Source organism: Chrysemys picta, chromosome 3 (assembly GCF_011386835.1).
Source record: "Chrysemys picta bellii isolate R12L10 chromosome 3, ASM1138683v2, whole genome shotgun sequence".
NCBI lineage: Eukaryota > Metazoa > Chordata > Testudines > Emydidae > Chrysemys > Chrysemys picta.
In genome coordinates, this window is record NC_088793.1 from 206204932 (window position 1) to 206223546 (window position 18615).

The 18615-nt window shown below is 53.9% G+C and overlaps 1 protein-coding gene across 5 annotated transcripts in view; it reads right to left on the reverse strand.

The window, feature by feature from the left end:
• The window catches only part of LOC101951064 (cullin-9), a 65474-nt gene that overhangs the window by 34651 nt on the left and 12208 nt on the right, over positions 1–18615 (reverse strand). For 4 of the 5 annotated variants that reach the window (XR_010599997.1, XM_065589862.1, XM_065589861.1 and 1 more), the window contains exons 4-11: positions 18005–18538; positions 9187–9325; positions 4079–4269; positions 2927–3293; positions 2533–2725; positions 1108–1315; positions 687–880; positions 276–502 (exon numbers count right to left, since the gene is read on the reverse strand). Coding sequence is in view for 4 of the 5 variants with exons in the window: in XM_065589862.1 (XP_065445934.1) it covers positions 276–502; positions 687–880; positions 1108–1315; positions 2533–2725; positions 2927–3293; positions 4079–4269; positions 9187–9325; positions 18005–18538 (2053 nt within the window). In the remaining variant the exon portion in view is untranslated. The remainder of the gene's footprint in view (positions 1–275; positions 503–686; positions 881–1107; positions 1316–2532; positions 2726–2926; positions 3294–4078; positions 4270–9186; positions 9326–18004; positions 18539–18615) is intronic. The other variant, XM_065589863.1, reaches the window with a different exon arrangement.

Here is an 18615-nt window from a genome sequence, read left to right on the forward strand (position 1 = left end):
ATTCCCAGGCTCATAGGCGGGGCTGGGCAGGGGCAGGTGGGGGGTATGGGGCTCCATACCTGCCGTTCCCAGGCTCTCAGACAGGGGCTGTGTGTCTGTGTGTGTTGGGGGGGGTTGCGGAGCAACGCTGCATAGGAGCCGTCCTCAGGCTCGTAGGTTGGGGGGTAGGGGGGCAGGGGCTGTGGCGGTGGTTGTGGGGCATGGGGCTCTGTACCTGCTGTTCCCACATCCTCAGACAGAGGCTGTCACGGGGGTGGGGTGGGGGGGCTCTGTACCTGCTGTGTCCAGGTTCGTGGGGAGCTGGTGCTCCGCCAGGCGGCCGAGCGCGATCTGGGCCAGCGTCTCGGTGGCGTGGCTGGGGGCGGTGGGGTCCTGGCCCCCCTGGCAGCAGCTCTGCAGGGCCGAGTGGATGTCACAGCTCACCAGCTGCTCGGCCAGGCCCCGGTGGCTGTCGATCAGCAGGCCGGCCACCAGCAGGCCGTTCTGCACGGCCGACGAGGCCCTGCGGGACAGAGCGCCAGGGTGAGCGCCCGCGGGCACCAGCCGCTGCTCCTCCTCAGTGGGTCTGTGGGGCGACGGCACCCACTGCCAGCAAGGTCCCCCCCAGCCAGACACCCCCCCCGAGCCTCCAGGGAACTGTCCCCCAACACTGCCCCCATGGAAATGACCCCGCTCAGCCCCCATACCCAGCGGTGCCCTGCATGGTGCGGATGGCGGCAGGCAGGGCGCAGAGCAGGCTGTCCGAGTCCTTGCTGGAGGCGGAGCCAATGCTGGCGAAGATCTCCCACATCATCGGGGCATCGGCGTGGTTCAGGGGATAGGGCTTCTCGCTGGCACCCAGCAGCTCGCAGGTCCCGGCGCCCACCAGCACCTTCAGAGCCTGGGAGGCCAAGGGAGCCAGTCAGGGAGGAGAGCCGGCGGCACCAGCCCCAGGCCGAGAACACAAGGCTGCCCAACGCATCCTGGCATCCCCCTGGGATCCCCGCACTGGCCACCCCACCCCGCCCTCTCCCACGCAGGATCCCGGCATGTCCCCACCACCTCCCCGTGAGCCGCACTTCTCCCCCAGACAGATGTCCGGCCCCGCGGCTGCCGGCGTGCACTCACCGCCAGGCCGGCCTGCTGGACCAGCGCCGAGGGGGCGTACTCCTGCATGCAGGCCAGCACGGCACGCACCCCGCCCTCCGTGGCGAAGAGCACGCGCCAGTCGTACTTGGCCATCAGCACGCAGAGCAGGCGCAGCGCCAGTACCACCAGCAGCTTCTCCTTCACCTGGTTGGTCAGCAGCTCCACCAGCATCTTCACCAGCTTCTCCCTGAGGGGAGCAACGGCGGGCGGGTGAGGAGCCGGGCTTCGGCAACCGGGGACTGACCTGCTGCGTGGCTCCAGGTCAGCTCTGGCCCAGAAACCAGACCCCCGGGCTCCCTACGGGCCTCCCACTCCTCCTGGCCCCACCCCGTCCCCCACTCCCCAAACCCTCACAGGAGTCCCAGCAGGGCAGCCAGGTTTGATTTCCAGCTATCCAGAGGTGCAGAATCCACCCCTGCCATGGGAGTTTCTTCCAGTTCATCACCCTCCTTGGTAAACATCTGGGCCTTACATCTCACAGGCATGTGTCTGGCTTCAGCTCCAGCCACCGGTTCTGGTTCTGCCCATCTCTGCTAGACTAACGGGCCCGTTAGCACTAGTGTTTTCTCCCCAGAAAGGTCCTTGCGCATCATGATCTAGTCACCCCTTGGTCGGCCGGTGTCCGCACTTGGTACAGGGAAACCGGACAGGGGTCAGAAACGAGCTGCAAGGACCCAGGGCTGGAAAACCTGCCTCACAACAAGCGACTAAAGAAGCTGGATCCAGGCCGCTCCTCGGACGAAGGGCGAGGAGACCTGCTCGCAGTCTGTAGGCACCTGCCTGGGGAGAACACTGCTGACACGGGGGCTCTTTGATCCAGCAGACAGAGGTGGAAGGAGAACCACGGCAAAGTTCAAATCAGAGACCTGTTTACCAGGGAGGGTGACCGGCCATGGGAACAGCTTCCCAGGGATGGGGCAAGTCTTCCACGGCTTGCGGTCGCTACGCTGGGAGGGGCCATCTGCCCAAAGCCCACCACTTACTGGGCTCCATGGTGCCACTAACCCAGGAGACTTCAGTCCCATGCAGGAGTGACGGGGTGACGCTCTCTGGCCTGCGCGATGCACAGGATCAGACCAGCCAATCACAACAGTCCCTGCCGGCCGTACAATCGGTGACATGTATCCGTTACCCCCACACACACCCAAATCCTTTCTCCGTTGCTGTAGCTAGACCGTAAGGTTCTGGAGCCAGGACCGTGAGCACAGTCCAGGTGCCCAGCCCTGACTGGCATCCCCTGGCACTGCTCTAATAGAAACATCACCCACGGGCAATGCCCGCGCCAGAGACAGACACCGGCCACCAGCCGGCCCCTGCAGACAGGAGCAGCTGGTTTTCCTGCCCCTTCTCTCCAGGGAGGCACTGGCCTGCCACCTCCAGGTCTGGGCCCGCCAAAGAACTGACCTGATGGTGAGCCCGCCCTCGGGTTTGATGACCTGCCGCTCTCGCCCGGCCTCCTCCTCCAGGGTCTTGATAATGAACCTGAGGCCAGCTAGCTGCAGTCCCACCTCGGAGCTGGACCTCTGGATCAGTTCCACCACCTCTGCAATCCTCTCCAACGAGCTCTTCTTCCCCGACCCCTTCACGCTGCACAACACTGGCCAGGACCAAAACACCCGTCAACCCCAGGCTGCTCCACGAGCCCTCCGGCCAGCCCCTCCCCGCGGCGCTTCCCCTCCCCGAGCCAATCGCTGGGTCTCCCCTGCCCAGACCCCCCTTGGCCAGCAGGGACCCTCTTTAGCTAGAGCCCAGCACCCAGCCACGGCGACATGCAGCTCCCTCCCCGGCCGGCACGTACCCTTGGCTTTCTCCTCCGCCATCTCCGGGCAGGGCAGCCCCTCCGCTCGCAGCAGCTCGCTGAACAGCTGGCAGTCGGATTTCTCCGGGGGGGCCGGGGCGGGGGCAGGCACTCTGGCAGTGGGAGGGTCTTTCTTTGGTTTCTTGGACACCAGGGATTCAGCGGACTCCGAGGGGGCCGCGTCCAGCCCTGGGCCGCCCGGCTGCGCCCCCCCTAGGCGGAGGAAGTACTTGCTGTAGACATGGGAGCTGTGCAGGTCACTCAGGGTGCAGCCCTCGCACTGCTTGCTCAGCTCCCGCAGCACTTTCTGGGCCAGCTCCACCGGTACCGACAGCTGGATCAGGGCTTCTTCATCCAGCTCCGACAGCTGGAAATGCAGGGCCTGGGTTAATCCTCAGCGGCCCCATGTCCCCAGGCCAGCCAGAACCGACCCCTCGCCGGGACGCCCCCAGGCCAGCCAGAACCGACCCCTCGCCGGGACGCCCCCAGGCCAGCCAGAACCGACCCCTCGCCGGGACGCCCCCAGGCCAGCCAGAACCGACCCCTCGCCGGGACGCCCCCAGGCCAGCCAGAACCGACCCCTCGCCGGGACGCCCCTAGGCCAGCCAGAACCGACCCCTCGCCGGGACGCCCCCAGGCCAGCCAGAACCAAACTGCAACTGGGCGAGTCCAACTGGGATATCCCCAGACCAGCCAGAACCGACCCAACACCAGGATGTCCCCAGGCCAGCCAGAACCAAACAAGCCGAATTCTCTTGTCCTACATCAATGTCCGAGTGCCTGCTGACAGCATGTCCCCATGCCTGTGACCTGCCCATCCAGAGACTGTTGGACACAGTTTCTCTACCTGGGCCTGGGCAGAGCTGGTCTCCTCTTTCGTTCCCTCCCTCTGTTCCATCCGCACTCCTTGGTCCCCCCCTCACCTGCCCTCCCGCCATCCCCACTTACTCCCCCGGTTCAATCTCCCCTCCCAGTCTGCTCCGCTCTTCCCAAGGCTCCCCAGTTCCCTGTTCCACTCCATCCCTGCTGCCCCCATCCACTTCCATCTCCCCTCTCACCTGTTCTCCCGCTTCGCTCCATGGTATCTCTCACCTCCCAGTTCCCTATTCCCCCCAGGTCCTTCTCCCTCCCCTGCACCACCCCATCCCACACCTGCTCCTCCTGGTGCTGCCGGATGAGCTGGGCGATCTCCTGCTGCTCGTGCGGGTCTAGCTTCTTCACGAAGAAGAGCAGCTCCCACCACTCGGCCCGGCTCAGGGCCTCCGAGTCCTCGCTCGGCCGCTCCGTCAGGTAGGGCAGGGAGTACAGCCCCCCAAGGGGCTTGCAGTAAAACGTCTGGGTCACTGCATGGGGGCACAGCAAGGCAGAGACAAACCCTGAGCGCCTCAGCAGGACAGTTACCCTGCTGCAGGGCCATCGGAGCCAGGAGGGGACAGCCGGCCTGGGCCAGTCAGGCAGCCAAGGGCCAGCATTCAAAGGGAGTTTAGTCTCTTAACAGGCTGGCCGGATTCCCAGTCTGCCATCTGCCGGCAAACAGAGCGAGCGCATGAAGCAAGAGCAGAGAACACTGGGTGGCTGTCAGGACCCGCTTAGAGCCGAGGGGAGATCCAGCAGGCATTTTAAAGAAAAGGATTGCCATTGAAACGGATTGAAATCTGAGCTCACTCGTCACAGACAGCTGCTCAGTTCAATCCACACGCGCCAGGCGGCCGGTGGGGTGTAGCAAGAGGAGAAATTATTACAGTCCCACTCGTCATTTTGGGGACACGACACCATCACAGAGACTGACCACTGGCTACAGGACTGTCAACAAAGGAAAGGGGGCAGGAAAGGGGGGACGTCTAGGGGGTACTGTGGAGATCAGGGGTAAGTCTTACTTAACAGCCTCCCTAGCATCTGGAAGAAGGGAGTAAGCAGCATCTTAACCGGCAGGCTCTGCTCCGCTTGGGGGAGCGGAGAACGCCTGTGAGGACTGAAAAATAAAGAAGGACCTGAAGAGAACAAACATTTGCTCAGTAGAAGCACCTGCTTTTGGTGCTCAAAAACAACGGTCCCAGGGCCATACAAGGACCTTGGCAGAGAGATTTCCCGCACACCAAAACTGCAAGCATAAAAGGCCCCATTTGTTCACTGCTGTATTAACTGGCGTGAGGGTCCTGGGCTCATCACAGTAGTGAATAGATGTGGCTTGAGGGTGGAGTACTCAGAGATCTTAGTTTCGTGTAGGCCCAGATTTGATACTGGTGGCGAGAAGGGGCGTGATTTCTACCAATATAGTTAGACCATTACACTGGTATAAGTATGCCTTATACTGGTCTAGCTCGGTCCTCTTCCCAGGCAGGAATAAGCGATATCGGTATAAACACGTTTATCCTGGTATAACTGCATCCACACCAGGGACCGTAGCAATGTAACTCTGTCAGTATAGTTAAAGCAGTACGATTTGTGTGTCTAGACAAGGCCTTGGTCCCTGTGGCAACAAGCATGACAAAACTGGTCCCCCCGCTGGGCTCCTAGGCACTGGATACAATGAATAATTAATAACAATGTCAATCTTTCATTAAGCACCTAACAATCAAAACAATTCCCTTTCAAAGGTGTGAATCCTATAGGAGGCTGACTAGCATTCGCAGCTTGCCTTTCAGTCTAGGTTTAAAAACCCAGAGATTTACACACAACAAAACTGAACATCTCGGAAAGCCAAGCACTCAGAAGTTAGGAAACGCGGGAATTAAGGTTCCCTGTACAACCTTAACTCGGCCCCCTTGTGTGTTCGCATTAAGATACAGTCTTGAATTACGTGACCACATGCTGTTTTTTCCACAGTGCCCCTTTAAAAAGGATTTAGGGGTCACGGTGGACCAGCAACTCGATGTGAGCTCCCAGTGCAACGCTGGGCCAAAAAGAGCTAATGCGACCCCAGCAGGTGTAAACCGGGGAGGAGGGAACAGGAGCGGGGATGTGATTTGACTCCATATACAGCCCTAGCGAGACTGAGGCTGGAATACAGCGTCCGGTTCTGGTGTCCACGTTTTAAGAAGGTTGAAAAATTGGAGAGGGGGCAGAGAAGAGCCACAAAACCAACAAGAGGCTTGGAGAAAATGCCTCACAGTGAGAGACTTAAAGCGCTCAGTCTGTTTAGCTGGTCAAAGAAGAGACTGCCGGGTGACTCGACTGTGGTGTCTACGTACCTCCATGGGGACAGAAGGGCTCTTTAACCCCCCCAGAGAAGGGCCGAACAAGAGCCAGCGTCTGGAAGCTGAAGCCAGACAAATTCAGATTAGAAATAAGGCCGGATTTTGAACAGTGAGGATGATCAACCCATGGAACATACTACCAAGGGAAGTGGTGGATTCTCCGGCCTGGTCCACACTAACCCCCCACTTCGGACTAAGGTACGTTAATAACGTAGCTGAATTCGAAGTACCTTAGTCCGAACTTACCGTGGGTCCAGACGCGGCAGGCAGGCTCCCCCGTCGACTCCGCGTACTCCTCTCGCCGAGCTGGAGTACCGGCGTCGACGGCGAGCACTTCCGGGATCGATCTGGGATCGATTTATTGCATCTAGACCAGAAGCGATAAATCGATCCCAGAACATCGATTGCCTGCCGCCGGACCCGGAGGTAAGTGTAGACGTACCCTCCATCTCTTCAAAGCAAGATGGAATCACTTTCTAGAAGTTGCTTTAGCTAAACCCAATCTATTAAACTCAATATTGGGGTCAACTTGGTGAAATTCTCTGGCCTGTGTTACACAGGAGGTCAGACTAGAGCAGTGGTTCTCGGCCGGGGGTACGCAGGGGTCACATCTACTCATCTAGATATTTGCCTAGTTTTACAACAGGCTACAGAAAAAGCACCAGCAAAGTCAGTACAAATTAACATTTCATACGATGACTTGTTTATACGGCTCTATATGCTATACACTGAAACGTAAGTACAATATTTATATTCCAGTTGATTTATTTTAATAATTCTATGGTAAAAATGAGAAAGTCAGCAATTTTTCAGTAAGTGTGTGGCTGTGACACTTTTGTATTTCTATGTCTGATTTTGTAAGCAAGTCATTTTTAAGTGAGGTGAAATTGGGGGTGCACAAGACAAATCGGACTCCTGTAAGGGGTCCAGTAGTCTGGAAAGGTTGAGAGCCACTGGACTAGATGAGCTTGTGGTTCCCGTCTGGCCTTAAATGCTATGAATCGTTACTAGAATACCATGTCCAGTTCCAGCGTCCACACGTGAAGAAGGATGTTGCAAAAATAAAGAGGTCAGAGAAGAGCCATAAGAATGATCAACAGTCTGGAAAACATGCAAGCCTCTTAAAGAGCTTAGGCTCTGTCTACACTTGCAGAGTTTTGGCGCTGTCCGTTTCACCGGCGATAGGGAACTGGGGAAAGAAAAGCGCTGGTTTGTGTCCTCACTCACTGCCTCAGGCGTCAGAGTGTGTTCACATCTGCAGCACTTCCGTGGCTGATGAGAGCAGCTATCCCACAGTGCAGCTCTCTCCAGGGTCCCTGCCCAGCCTCCTGTCCCCAAACACGGATCAGCTCCGGTAACTCAGCATTGATCCAAGCAGGGGATCGTTTGCTCTGTGGAGCAGCCATTGTCACCTGGCCAGATAAGTGAGCACTTGCCAAGAAAACAGGAAGGGGAGTTTCAAAGCTCCCGGGGGTTTACAGGGGAGGGGTGGACGTCTGTTTAGCAGCAGAGCTGCTGGCCAGAGTGGTCACCTAGGCACTGTGGGAGATCCTCTGGAGGCTAAAAGCTCTGTAAACAGGAAAAACGTCTCTTCACTTGCACATCACTGCAAACGCATCACTGGTAAGAGCTGTATATGCCTCTCGGGGTTTTCTGTTTGCGGTGAAACTTCTGAGTTTCACCGCAAAAAGACATTAGCACGTGTAGACGCTCCCACGGTTTTTGCGCAAAAAATGGACTTTTTCCACTTTAAATGGCAAGTGTAGGCATGCCCAGCCTCTATTTACCTTATTGAAAGGAAGGGTAAAAGGAGCCCTGATCATGGTCCGTAAGTTCTTACGCAGGGAGAAGGTATCATCCATCACTAGAGAGCTCGGTAATAGAAGGGCTTGTCTACATGCAGACTGCACAGGGTAAAGGTGTGATTTTAAACAAATATATTTAAAGCATTGCCAAAGCTGTGGGGCCACACTTATTCCAGTTTAAATCAGATTTATTTCAGGTAAACTAGCGTGAGTAGGAATAGATATAAGCTAAACTGAATTAAACCATGTGTAAACTGAAATAAGAGCATCCCCACAGGGGTTTGCAGCCGTTTCACTAAACCAGTTTTGAATTAAGCCAAAGCAAGCTGGTGTTCCGGCAAAGTTTAACTGACAGACATCACACGGGGCAGTGGCTGGCGGTCAGTGATGGAGAAAGCCAAACTGGAAATAGAAGCACGCTTTTCTAACTGAGAGGGTGACTGAAGACTGAAACAGCTTACTCTCTGCCGCTTGGAGTCCTTACATCAAGACTGCATGTCTGTCTAAAAGATGCATCCTACTTCAACAACAAATCGTTGGGTTCAATGCAGGAATTACCGGGGCAATTCTCTACCATGTGTTACGCGGGAGGTCAGACTAGATGAACTATGAAAAAGATTTTCAAAAGCAACTAAATTTTGGGTGCCTCGATTTTGGGGTGTTCAACTTAAGACACCTTGAAGGGATGTGATTTTCAGAAATTGTTGGGTACCCTGCCTAGAAAAGCCAGACCTTTTAAGGTGCTTCAAGATGAATCACCAGAAATGCAGACACCCAAAATTACTAAACAGCTTTTAAAACCTTAGCCTATCGAACTCCAAAAAAAAGCACACCGGTGCTTTTAAAACTTCTGAACCTACGTTGTTTTATTCATTCCTCTTGATTTTATATGCACCAAATTGCAGGTGGTTTCATTTGCAGCAAGTGCCAAAATATCAAAACATGCTGGTTCTAGCAGTTAGTTCAGTTTAATTCTAACTAGAGAATATGTGCACGTTCTAGAGTATTAAAGGACATTTTACACCTATTGTTATCTAAACACGTGTCCCATGCAGCTCTAAGTCATATCACTGACTGACAAGCTGTCATCCCTCCTACAGAACACGCAGAATTACTTTTCTCTTTAGGAAAACCCCTAGAAGAAATGTAAGTCACTCCATATTGGAAAGGAAGTGTGAGCAGTCCCGAAGTGCACCCCAAAGCATGCGGGAGCAGTAGGCAGAGCATGCACATGTACACCCAGTGCACATAACCTCACCTGTGGTTAACGTCAAGTTCTCGGTCAGACTGGATACCTTTTCCTGGGCAGCAGTTTCTTCAGGCTGCTCTCCGGCACCAATAATCTCCACCATGTGCCAGTGCACCCAGTAAGTCCGGCCTGTAGATTGCCACAAAACCTGTGGGTGAAACAGACGTGTGATCACTTCACCGACGCCCACGTTCTATAAATAGAGAAGGGCATACGCCCACCACCATCTCACCCAGTAAGCTGTATAAACGTGGGCACACTCTGTGGTATCCACGACACACACTGTGGCTTAGTCAATATTGAGATTGGAACCTTTGCCTTTCCTGATTTTAAACAGGCAAACTGAATACTGCATTCACAAGTTCTTTTGGGTCTGTTTCCTAGGTTCTTTTTTAAAAACCGCATCAGGAACTACCTACGTAAGTTCTACCAGCTTTGCTTGCGCTGCTTGGAAACTCCTTGCTCGTGATGTATTTGGGGTACGTCTACACTGCAACTGAGAACGAGCTTCCCAGCGCAGGTCAACAGACGCACGCCAGCTCTGCTCAAGCCAGGACACCACAAACAGCAGCATAGCCAGGGATAGGAGGGCAGCCACTCAGTGCAAAGCCACCCAGCCTCCTAGGCACATTCACGGACAGCTAGCCTGAGCCACTGCCCATGCAACCTTGCTAGTTGTGTGCTAGCTACAGCAGGGGCCGTGCACGTGTCTACCAGTGCCAGGAAGCCTGCTCTCAGCTGCAGCGTAGACACACCTCCGCTTATAGAATTTAAAAGCTGCTCTCCTACTAGATATGAGAGAGAGAGAGTGAGTGTGCGAGCGCACACACCTAATTCTAAGTGCATAGCTAGGGCCACTGTCTGCTGTATATGCTCTGCAGACAGTCTCCAGCTTGTCCCATCGTAGCAGACTCAAAAACGACTTCTTTCAAGCCAAGCGAAGGCCTTAGCTCTCAACAGAGACCGGTACCCGGCCAAGTTTTCAAGCACAGGACACTGCTTTGACAAAGCTGGCATCATGTCTACAAGTCTGAACACGGTTCTGAAAGGACAGTGCCTTCTTCACACTTACAATTTCAGCCCTCCTAGGCCGCAGACTTTTAAAAACCCTTATGAAGAAAGATAACAAAAGGAGGATGAGTCAGAGTCTAGGAACTTTTTAAAGACCTTGGGGGGGGTGGAGGGGGGGAACCCTTCACAAATAACATCTGACAAAGCACAGGCCTGGGCCCACAAGTAAAGATTTTCACGATCAGCTGAAAGCAGAGGGAGAACTCCTAGATCACTAGAGCTGCCTTACCTCTCAGAGTTGGTAAGACAACTCCCACCTGTTCATGCTCTCTGTATGTGTGTATATATATATCCTCAATATATGTTCCACTCTATATGCATCCAAAGAAGTGGGCTGTAACCCACGAAAGCTTATGCTCAAATAAATTTGTTAGTCTCTAAGGTGCCACAAGTACTCCTGTTCTTAGAGCTGCCCTGTCCTCCAGGCTAGAGGTCAGTGAGATGATTGGTGTGCCAGCAATCCTCCAGTTTTAACTTAAGGACTGAGAGTGTGTTATACTAGTGTGGACAGGAGAAGTGGGCAGGTGCAATGGGATGATAGATTTTTATGCAGAGTAAAGGGAATGGAAGAAAAAGGGGACCTCCGGGGACAGAATTTTGTTGTGGAGGATGGAAACTGAACGGCTGGTGCATAAAGACGGGCGCCGAGCAGGGAAGAGCAAGTCCATACGGTGAAAGTGCCACGCCTGGCAAATGAGGGCTCTGCTGTAGGCAGTATACAGTGATTGATCAAGTGAGGCCAGGCCACGGAACAGAGAAGCGAGGGTGTCAAGAAGGAAGGAGAAACAGCAAGGGAGGGACTGTTTGTTTGTTAAAGCGGCCGTTACGGCTGGCAGGGCCTTCTCCGAGGGCTCAGACTCTGGAATTTGCTTCCCGCCTTGATCCAAAATAGCTCAGATTTGGTGACTTCCTGGTCATGTTACTAAGACCCCTGTTTGACACGGCTTCTGGAGAGGACAGAGGACATGCGTCCCACAGCAATTAGGGGATGGAAGTAAGTTTCTGTAGGCACTGGCTGGCTGAGCTCCTGGGGGAATGCTGCTGGATTTCACTCTATTGTATAACTAATGAGGTAGGGTGCCTAGAGCCTTGCAGAGACATCTTTTTTTACAGTTTCAACTCTAAATAAATCGGGATGCACCCAGCCATCAACTGCACAGCAGACATCTTATCTGGACACTGCGGCACACTCTCCAACCAGCTGGTCTCGCCAGTGACAGGAAGAAAGGGACAGAGCCACTGCCATTACCAGGAACTTTTATACCGTCGCCAGGCCAGATGAGCGGCTCCCCGGCTCTGGGCTCCCAAAGCCAGCTTCTCAGGCTCAAGTGTGGCACGGCTCAGTGCACCAAGACTGATCATGCCTGGGGCAGCCAGGACAGCTCACAGCACATCTGTGGAGGATGCTGCACACACGCCGGATAGTTGCTCTTTTCATGGGAGGGGTGGAGGTCTGGAGGACTGGACACTGCTGATTCAGAGGCCGCTGACTGGGTCAGGATGGTTTTTAAATCTAGCCTTCCTTGTCTTGGCCACACGCAGTGGCTCGCTCTCTATCTCAAGGAAGGAGATGGTTTCAGTGAAGCTGACCGGGAGGGTTGTGAGGGCGGCGGAGGCAGCCAAGGAAGATAGCGTAATGGGCTAGGCAAAGCAGAGTGCTGGTCTGGGGAAGGCCAAAGCTCTGGAGGAAGTTGGGCACTGACGGAGGAGGGAAAAGAACGTCCATGGTGGCCCCATGTTTTAAGCACGGGAAAAGAAAGCAGAGAGGATGGAGTAGGGTCAAGTGGGTCACAGCACAGGGTCACAGAGAGGAGCTGTGGCCACATCTGGGCAGGATTCTAAAGCCCCTTCTGTGACGCTGGCAGACCAGGTGCCAGCTCGCACCAAGCCCTCACTGAACACTGACAAATGCAGAGCTGGAAACCGGTCTGGCTCACCTGCGGGTTGGTATAGTTACAATAGATATCAGAGTTATAGGAATGTGATTAGACTTTATGGAATGCTTGTAGGATGAATTTTACTATCTGTGTCTCATGCTATAAGGCAATACATCAGTGTTTGTTCTGTAACTGTAAAATGTTTGTTCTGAAACGCCGTAACGCACTAAACAAGAAAAAACATCACCTAGTGCAAAACGCTGGATTCCTACAGCAGGTGGTACCTTCTGCCCAGCAGAAAGGACTACCGAATCCAACTGGGCCATTGTGGAACAAAGACTTTGCCCATTGCTCCCCACACACACCCATGAAGAGGTTACGTTCAGAAGCACTCATCCCATCAGCTTGGACTCTAGGGACGTGACGATAAAAACCCCTGACCAGGAGGAATTGGGGTCCTTTTGCGCTGTCTGGATTCTAAGGGGCAAAGATTTCTAAGCATAAACAAGAGATCCCCAGGCTGCTTGGCCTGGGTCAGCCCTAAAGGACACACACAGCTGCTTATCATAGAAGCCGAAAGTACCTATTTAAATCTAAGACTGCAACTCATTGCTGCACATGTTTCCTGTTTTAACCTTGTAAATAACCCTAATTTCTCTTCTTACTTACTACATCTTTAGACCAGGTCTATACTACAGACCTGTACCAGTCTAATTACGTCACTCAGGGGTGTGAAAACTCCACCCCTTGAGCGACTTAGTAACACCAGCTTAACCCCCCCCCGTGTAGACAGCGTGATGTCGATAGGAGGGTTTCTCCCGTTGACACAGCTACCGCCTCTCGCAGAGGTGGATTAACGACACCGACGGGAGACGCTCTCCCATTGGTGTAGAAGCGTCTTCACTTAAGCACTACTGTGGCACAGCTGTGCCAGTGCAGCGTTTTAAGTGTAGAACTGCCCTAAGTTAGTTTATTGGCTACAGGCCCGGTCTTTGGTTTGAAATCTGAGTACAACTGACCTGGGGTAAGTGACTGGTCCTTGGGGACTGGGAGTGACCTGAATATTGTTGTGATTTTTGGTGTAAAGTGACTATCACAGAGGCAAGCTTGCCTGGGTGGCGAGATAGATCAGAATGCCCCAGGGGACTGTCTGTGACTCCATGGTAAGGCTTTTAGAGGACCTGCGAGGTTTACACTTGTTACTTGGTTGGTGAAATCTAATTACACAACTCACAACCAGTTTGGAGTTTGTGCCCTGAGGTTGCGATTCTCACTCGTGAGCCACTTCAGACAGCATGACACCATCGACCATGGCTTTTGGTTCCTAAACACAGTGGAAAGCACGTTTAAGCACTTCTCGCTAACTCTGTTTGGCTGCAGACACAACATGCTTTGCAACACATTCTAGTCTACACTGGGGACCTAAGCCAGAACACCCACCGGAACAGGGCTGGGCAAATCAGGTGAACTCTTGCTAACTGGAATCACATCCAAACACCATTCCTAAGTATGGTCCAAGGCCAAGTGAGGACGTGGCCTCAGAGAGGGAAACCACTGCGGAATGGAATGGAATGGGGAAAGGGAGCGTGAGGAGTGGTCACAGAATACTGATTACAAGTGCAGTCTGGGACAGGGAGGGCTAGACTGTAAACGCAATACTGGGTGTGAGGTAATATGGTCTGCCCAGCTGACAGGTGGGCGTACAATGCTACAGCACAAGATGGACACATGAAATGCTCAAACAAATCCCAGAAGGCAAGCAGAGCAATGAACGTCATGAATAAGCACATAACCCATGGGGCAGGCGTCGCACAGGGCGAGAGAGCTGACCCATCTATGGCGGGGAAAAGGGAGAGTCTGGTAGGGAGCGTGGCCAGGAGATCCACGGAGAAGCATGGAACAGAAGTGGGTGTGGTCAGGGCTCAAAGTTCCCCAACCCCCACTGGCCCAGGTGAAAACCTTCTGCACCCCCAGCCTTGCAGTCTGAAGGAAGAAGCGTTAGGTGCTGGCTATTCTGTACGCTATTTAACAGGGGTACAGTCTGGTCAATCTCCCGACAGATCACAGCCATTCAGGACCCTGTCTCCTTGCAAATCCCAGCTCCCACTGAAACCTGCACTTCTCCCAACACTGCAGTCACGCCTTCCGTCCCTACTAAGGAGCAGAGTGAGGGCGCCAGCCTTCCTCTCCCAACACCCCCTACCCTGCTTCAAACAACAGAGAATGAGTGAGACCAACACTGCATCTGACTTTCTTCTCCTCTCCCTCCATGGTGCCGTCATCTACTGCCCACGGGAACGTTTCAGCCACCTTTCTTTCTGGCCTGGACTCCTAGCGCCTCCTCTTCTGCGTGCCACAATCCCACCCGTCTGACCTCTAGCCACCCACCTCCCTGACCACAGCCTAGGAGCAGCTCTCCCACCCACCAAAACGGGCACCAGCCTGATCTGCTCCCCTCGGGTCCTTCCCTCACTGAGGCCCCTGTGCCTGGCCAGTGTCTCAGCTCCAACACAGCCTGCTGCGCCCTCTACTTGCCTCGCTACCCAGCGGCCTCTGACTTCCCCCAGCACTGCCAGGACTTCTCTGCTCTCCGCCCTCTCCTTGCCTCTCCAGTGAGGGTCACTGACTCTCCACACTCATCCAGCTCAAAGATCCCCAGCCCTGCCCCAGCCCCACCATCCACTTCCTCAACTCCTGCTGTTGCACAGTGGAGGGCCTCTAGCACATGTCCCAGCCCAAGGAGGACTTGCTCCGCTGCAAATCCCCTCTCCTTCTATGGCTCTGCCCCTAGCGTGCACCATGCTCACCGCCCAGCCACCTTCAGCTCCCTCCTTAATCCCTCCCTCACATCCCCCTCCTCCCAGGATCCTCCTAACTTCTGCAGGAAGAAAACTTGCAAGATCCAAGTGGAACTCCATCCCTCTGCCGCCCAGTCCCCACTTCCTTTCCCCCTCTGCCTCTCACAGCCCCAATCACTGAACCTGAGAGCTCATCTTCTCTCTTCCTGCAGGCCCTCTACCCCGCCCCTGTGACCCTATCCCACCCTGATCCCCCTCACCTCTGGCTCATTCCCCTCCCAGGACAAGCATGCTTTAGTCTCTCCCACCTTAAAAAAAACACCCTTGACCTCCTTTACCTCAACCACTATCTCCCTCAGGGCATCAGCACATAAACTGAATTTACTAACAAATTAAGTGATCCCTCAATTCGAGGATGATCTCTACCACGGAATTATAGGAGAGTCCTGAGATGACTCGAGAGTCTGATCCTGGACCCGCAAATCCACCCGCAGTAGGTACAGACATTTCGTGGCAGGCCAGTTGCCTGCTGGGAGAAAGTTCTCTCTTTTTTTACCCCTTCCTTCTCTCTCTTTTCAGCTTCGAGGGCAAGGCGCTTCTCCTCCAAGCGGGCCACTGCCGGATGGAGGAAATGGCACCATTGGGATCGGTTAGTGGCTTGCTCCTCCCAGCTCGTGATGTTCACGTCAGTTTTCTTGAGATACGCTTTCAGTGTGTCTTTGTAGCGTTTCCTCTGCCCACCGCGGGATCTCTGGCCATGGGTGAGCTGAGAGGAGAGGGCTTGTTTTGGGAGGCGAGAGTCTGGCATCTTGCACACAATGTCCGGCCCAGCGAAGTCGGGGCGTGAGGATCACTGCTTCCATGCTGGTGACATTGGCTTCAGCGAGGATGCTGGTGTTAGTGCGGCGATCTTCCCACTTGACACGAAGGATCTTCCAGAGGCATCATTGGTGGTACTTCTCCAAGCTCTTGAGGTGCTGTTGACAGGTCACCCAGGTTTTGCATCCACAGTGGAGTGTAGGAACAACAATTGTCTTCTAGACCTGGATCTTGGTGTCCTGCTGTAGGTCACGGTCCATGAAAACACGTTGGAGAAATTTCCCAAAGGAAGCCCTTGCGCGCTGGATCTCACTGTCGATTTTTGAGTTTTGAGAAAGTTGGCTACCGAGGTAGCAAAAGTGCTCAACTGTCTCCAAAGTCTGACCCTCAATGGTGATTTGTGGTGGGTCATGTGCAAGGCCTAAGGCAAGCTGATGGAGCACTTTAGTCTTCCCAATAGTGAGTGCGAGTCCTAGGCTTTGGTAAGCTTGTGCAAGAAAATCCAGTATGGACTGAAGGTCATGCTCAGTGTGCGTGAGGATGACACAGTCATCAGCATACTGAAGATCAGTAATGGACGCCCTGAAGACTTTAGACTGAGTGGAGACATCGAAGATTAAAGACCCTCCGATCCATTCTATATTGAATGTCAGCTCCATTGGGGAGGTAGTCTTTAACGAGGACCAACATGATTGTTAAATAGATGGAGAACAGGGTTGGGACAATAACACAACCTTGCTTAACCCCAGTTTTGATGACAAAAGGTTCCATCTCAAGGCCATTTCAGAGAACCGTGGCAGTCATTTGATCATGGAGAAGCCTTACAACCTTAATAAATTTTGGAGGGCAGCTAGATCTGGCCAGTACCTTTCACAGGGCTTCACAATTGACAGAGTCAAAGGCCTTTGTCAAATGGATGAAAGCCACATACAGGTTCTGACTTTGCTCTTGAGACTTTTCCTGGATTTGGCGGGCAACACAGATCATGTCGGTTGTCCCACAGGATGGTCTAAAACCACACTGAGATTCCGGCAATATTTCCTCAGCAAGAAGTAATGGTTTAAGAGGATACAGGCAAGAATTTTCCCTGCTGTAGATAGCAAGGCAATGCCTCAATAGTTTCCACACTCCGACTTATCTCCTTTCTTAAAGATTGTAACAATGTTAGCGCTTCTCAAGTCTTCTGGAATCTTCTCATTATACCAGATATGAAGAAAAAAGTTTGTGGAGCTTCCCTACCAATTCTTCACCTCCAAACTTGTAGACTTCAGGCCCTGCCGCCTTGTTGTTCTTAGTTTGCATAATGGCTCGTGTTACTTCTTCTGGGGGTTGGGGGGATGGATCAGCAAAAGATTCTCTTTCATGTCGTTGAGGTCTAGATTCAATAGTGGCATCAGAGACAGTTGACTCATAGTTCAGGACCAACTCAAAATGCTCCTTCCATCTGGCTTTGATGGCTTCGCTCGCCTTAAAATACGTTGACCCGTCTTGGCCTCGGAGCGGTGTGGGTGGAGCATGGACCATAAATGGCCTTTATTGCCTGAAAAAAACTCCTCATGTCATGTTTATCAGTGTAAAGCTCAACCTCCTTGGCCTTTTCTCGCCACCACTTATTTTTGATGACACAGATTTTCCTTAGGGCTTCAGCCTTGAGTTGCTTGAATGACTCTTTCTTCTGCTGGCGTGATATGTCGTTTTGCCACATGCGATGAGCTTTTCTCTTCTCATCAAGCAGGCCCTGAATCTCAGCATCGTTCCCATCAAACCAATCTTGGTAATGGCGGGTGACATAGCCAATGGACTCAGCACATGCTGAGAGAATGGCAGCCTTGAATCTCAGAAATTGTCATCATCATCATCTGTTGTAGGCATAGGGGCAAACTTCTCTTGGAGACACTGCTTAAGTTTCTCCCGAGTCAGGTGGGCTCTGTCTGCAGGTCTGACCTTGCACCAAGCACATGCCGCTCTGCACACGCATAGTGCGAAGGGAGCCCCCCAGACCGGACTCTCACTTGCAGCTGGCTCTCCTAAACGGGAAGCGCATGGATGAAAAACCTGTTCACCCTCGGCCAGGGGAGCACAGCCTGTTTGTGGATCAAAGGAAGCCAGCTACAGAGAGTCCAAGCCAAACACCTGGGACCAGAGCTCTCAGGGGTAGGGACGTTTTACCAGGAAGGATGGGAAGCAATGCCACTTGCAGTGTTTCACCCTCCTCCCTTACTCTCTGCCAGTCCCATGCTCCTCCATTCCTCGGGCACTCACCTGCACGGGGGGCATCCCGTTATTGCTCTGCCGGAACTCGCCCTCGTCCCCAGCGCTGATCTCCTCGTAGTCCTCCATCATGCGCACCATCATCCCCGGCTTGAGGCTCTCCTGCACGTACTCCACGTAGCTGCTGCGCCTGGCGAAGTCGGACAAAGTCAAGAACCCGGGGCCCTGCTTTTTGCGCGGGGAGGGCTTTGGTGTGACCAGAGGCACCTGGACGGCGGCGCAGGCGGGAGCCTTGGGCTGGAAGATGGAGCGGACGACCCGCGGCTGCCCCTCCTGCAGGGACAGCAGCTCCATCCTCTGGCTGCGGTCCCAGCCCATCACCCGCACCAGCTCGGAGATGAGATTGGCCATGGCCATGCTGAACTCGAACTCCCGCTGCATGCGGCTCCTCTCCCCGACGTGAGCGCAGGGCACGGCGCAGTCCTGCCGCTCCCCGCCCAGCTCCGTGCTGCTGTTGAGCTTGTCCACGAGAGAGGTGACGCACAGATAGCGCTTCACCAGCGAGAACAGCAGCTTCCCGGGGATCTGCAACAGACACGGCGTCAGAGCCACGGTACGAGAGCTCCCCTCCCACCTCCCTGCCTGTTCACCTGTCCTGGAGC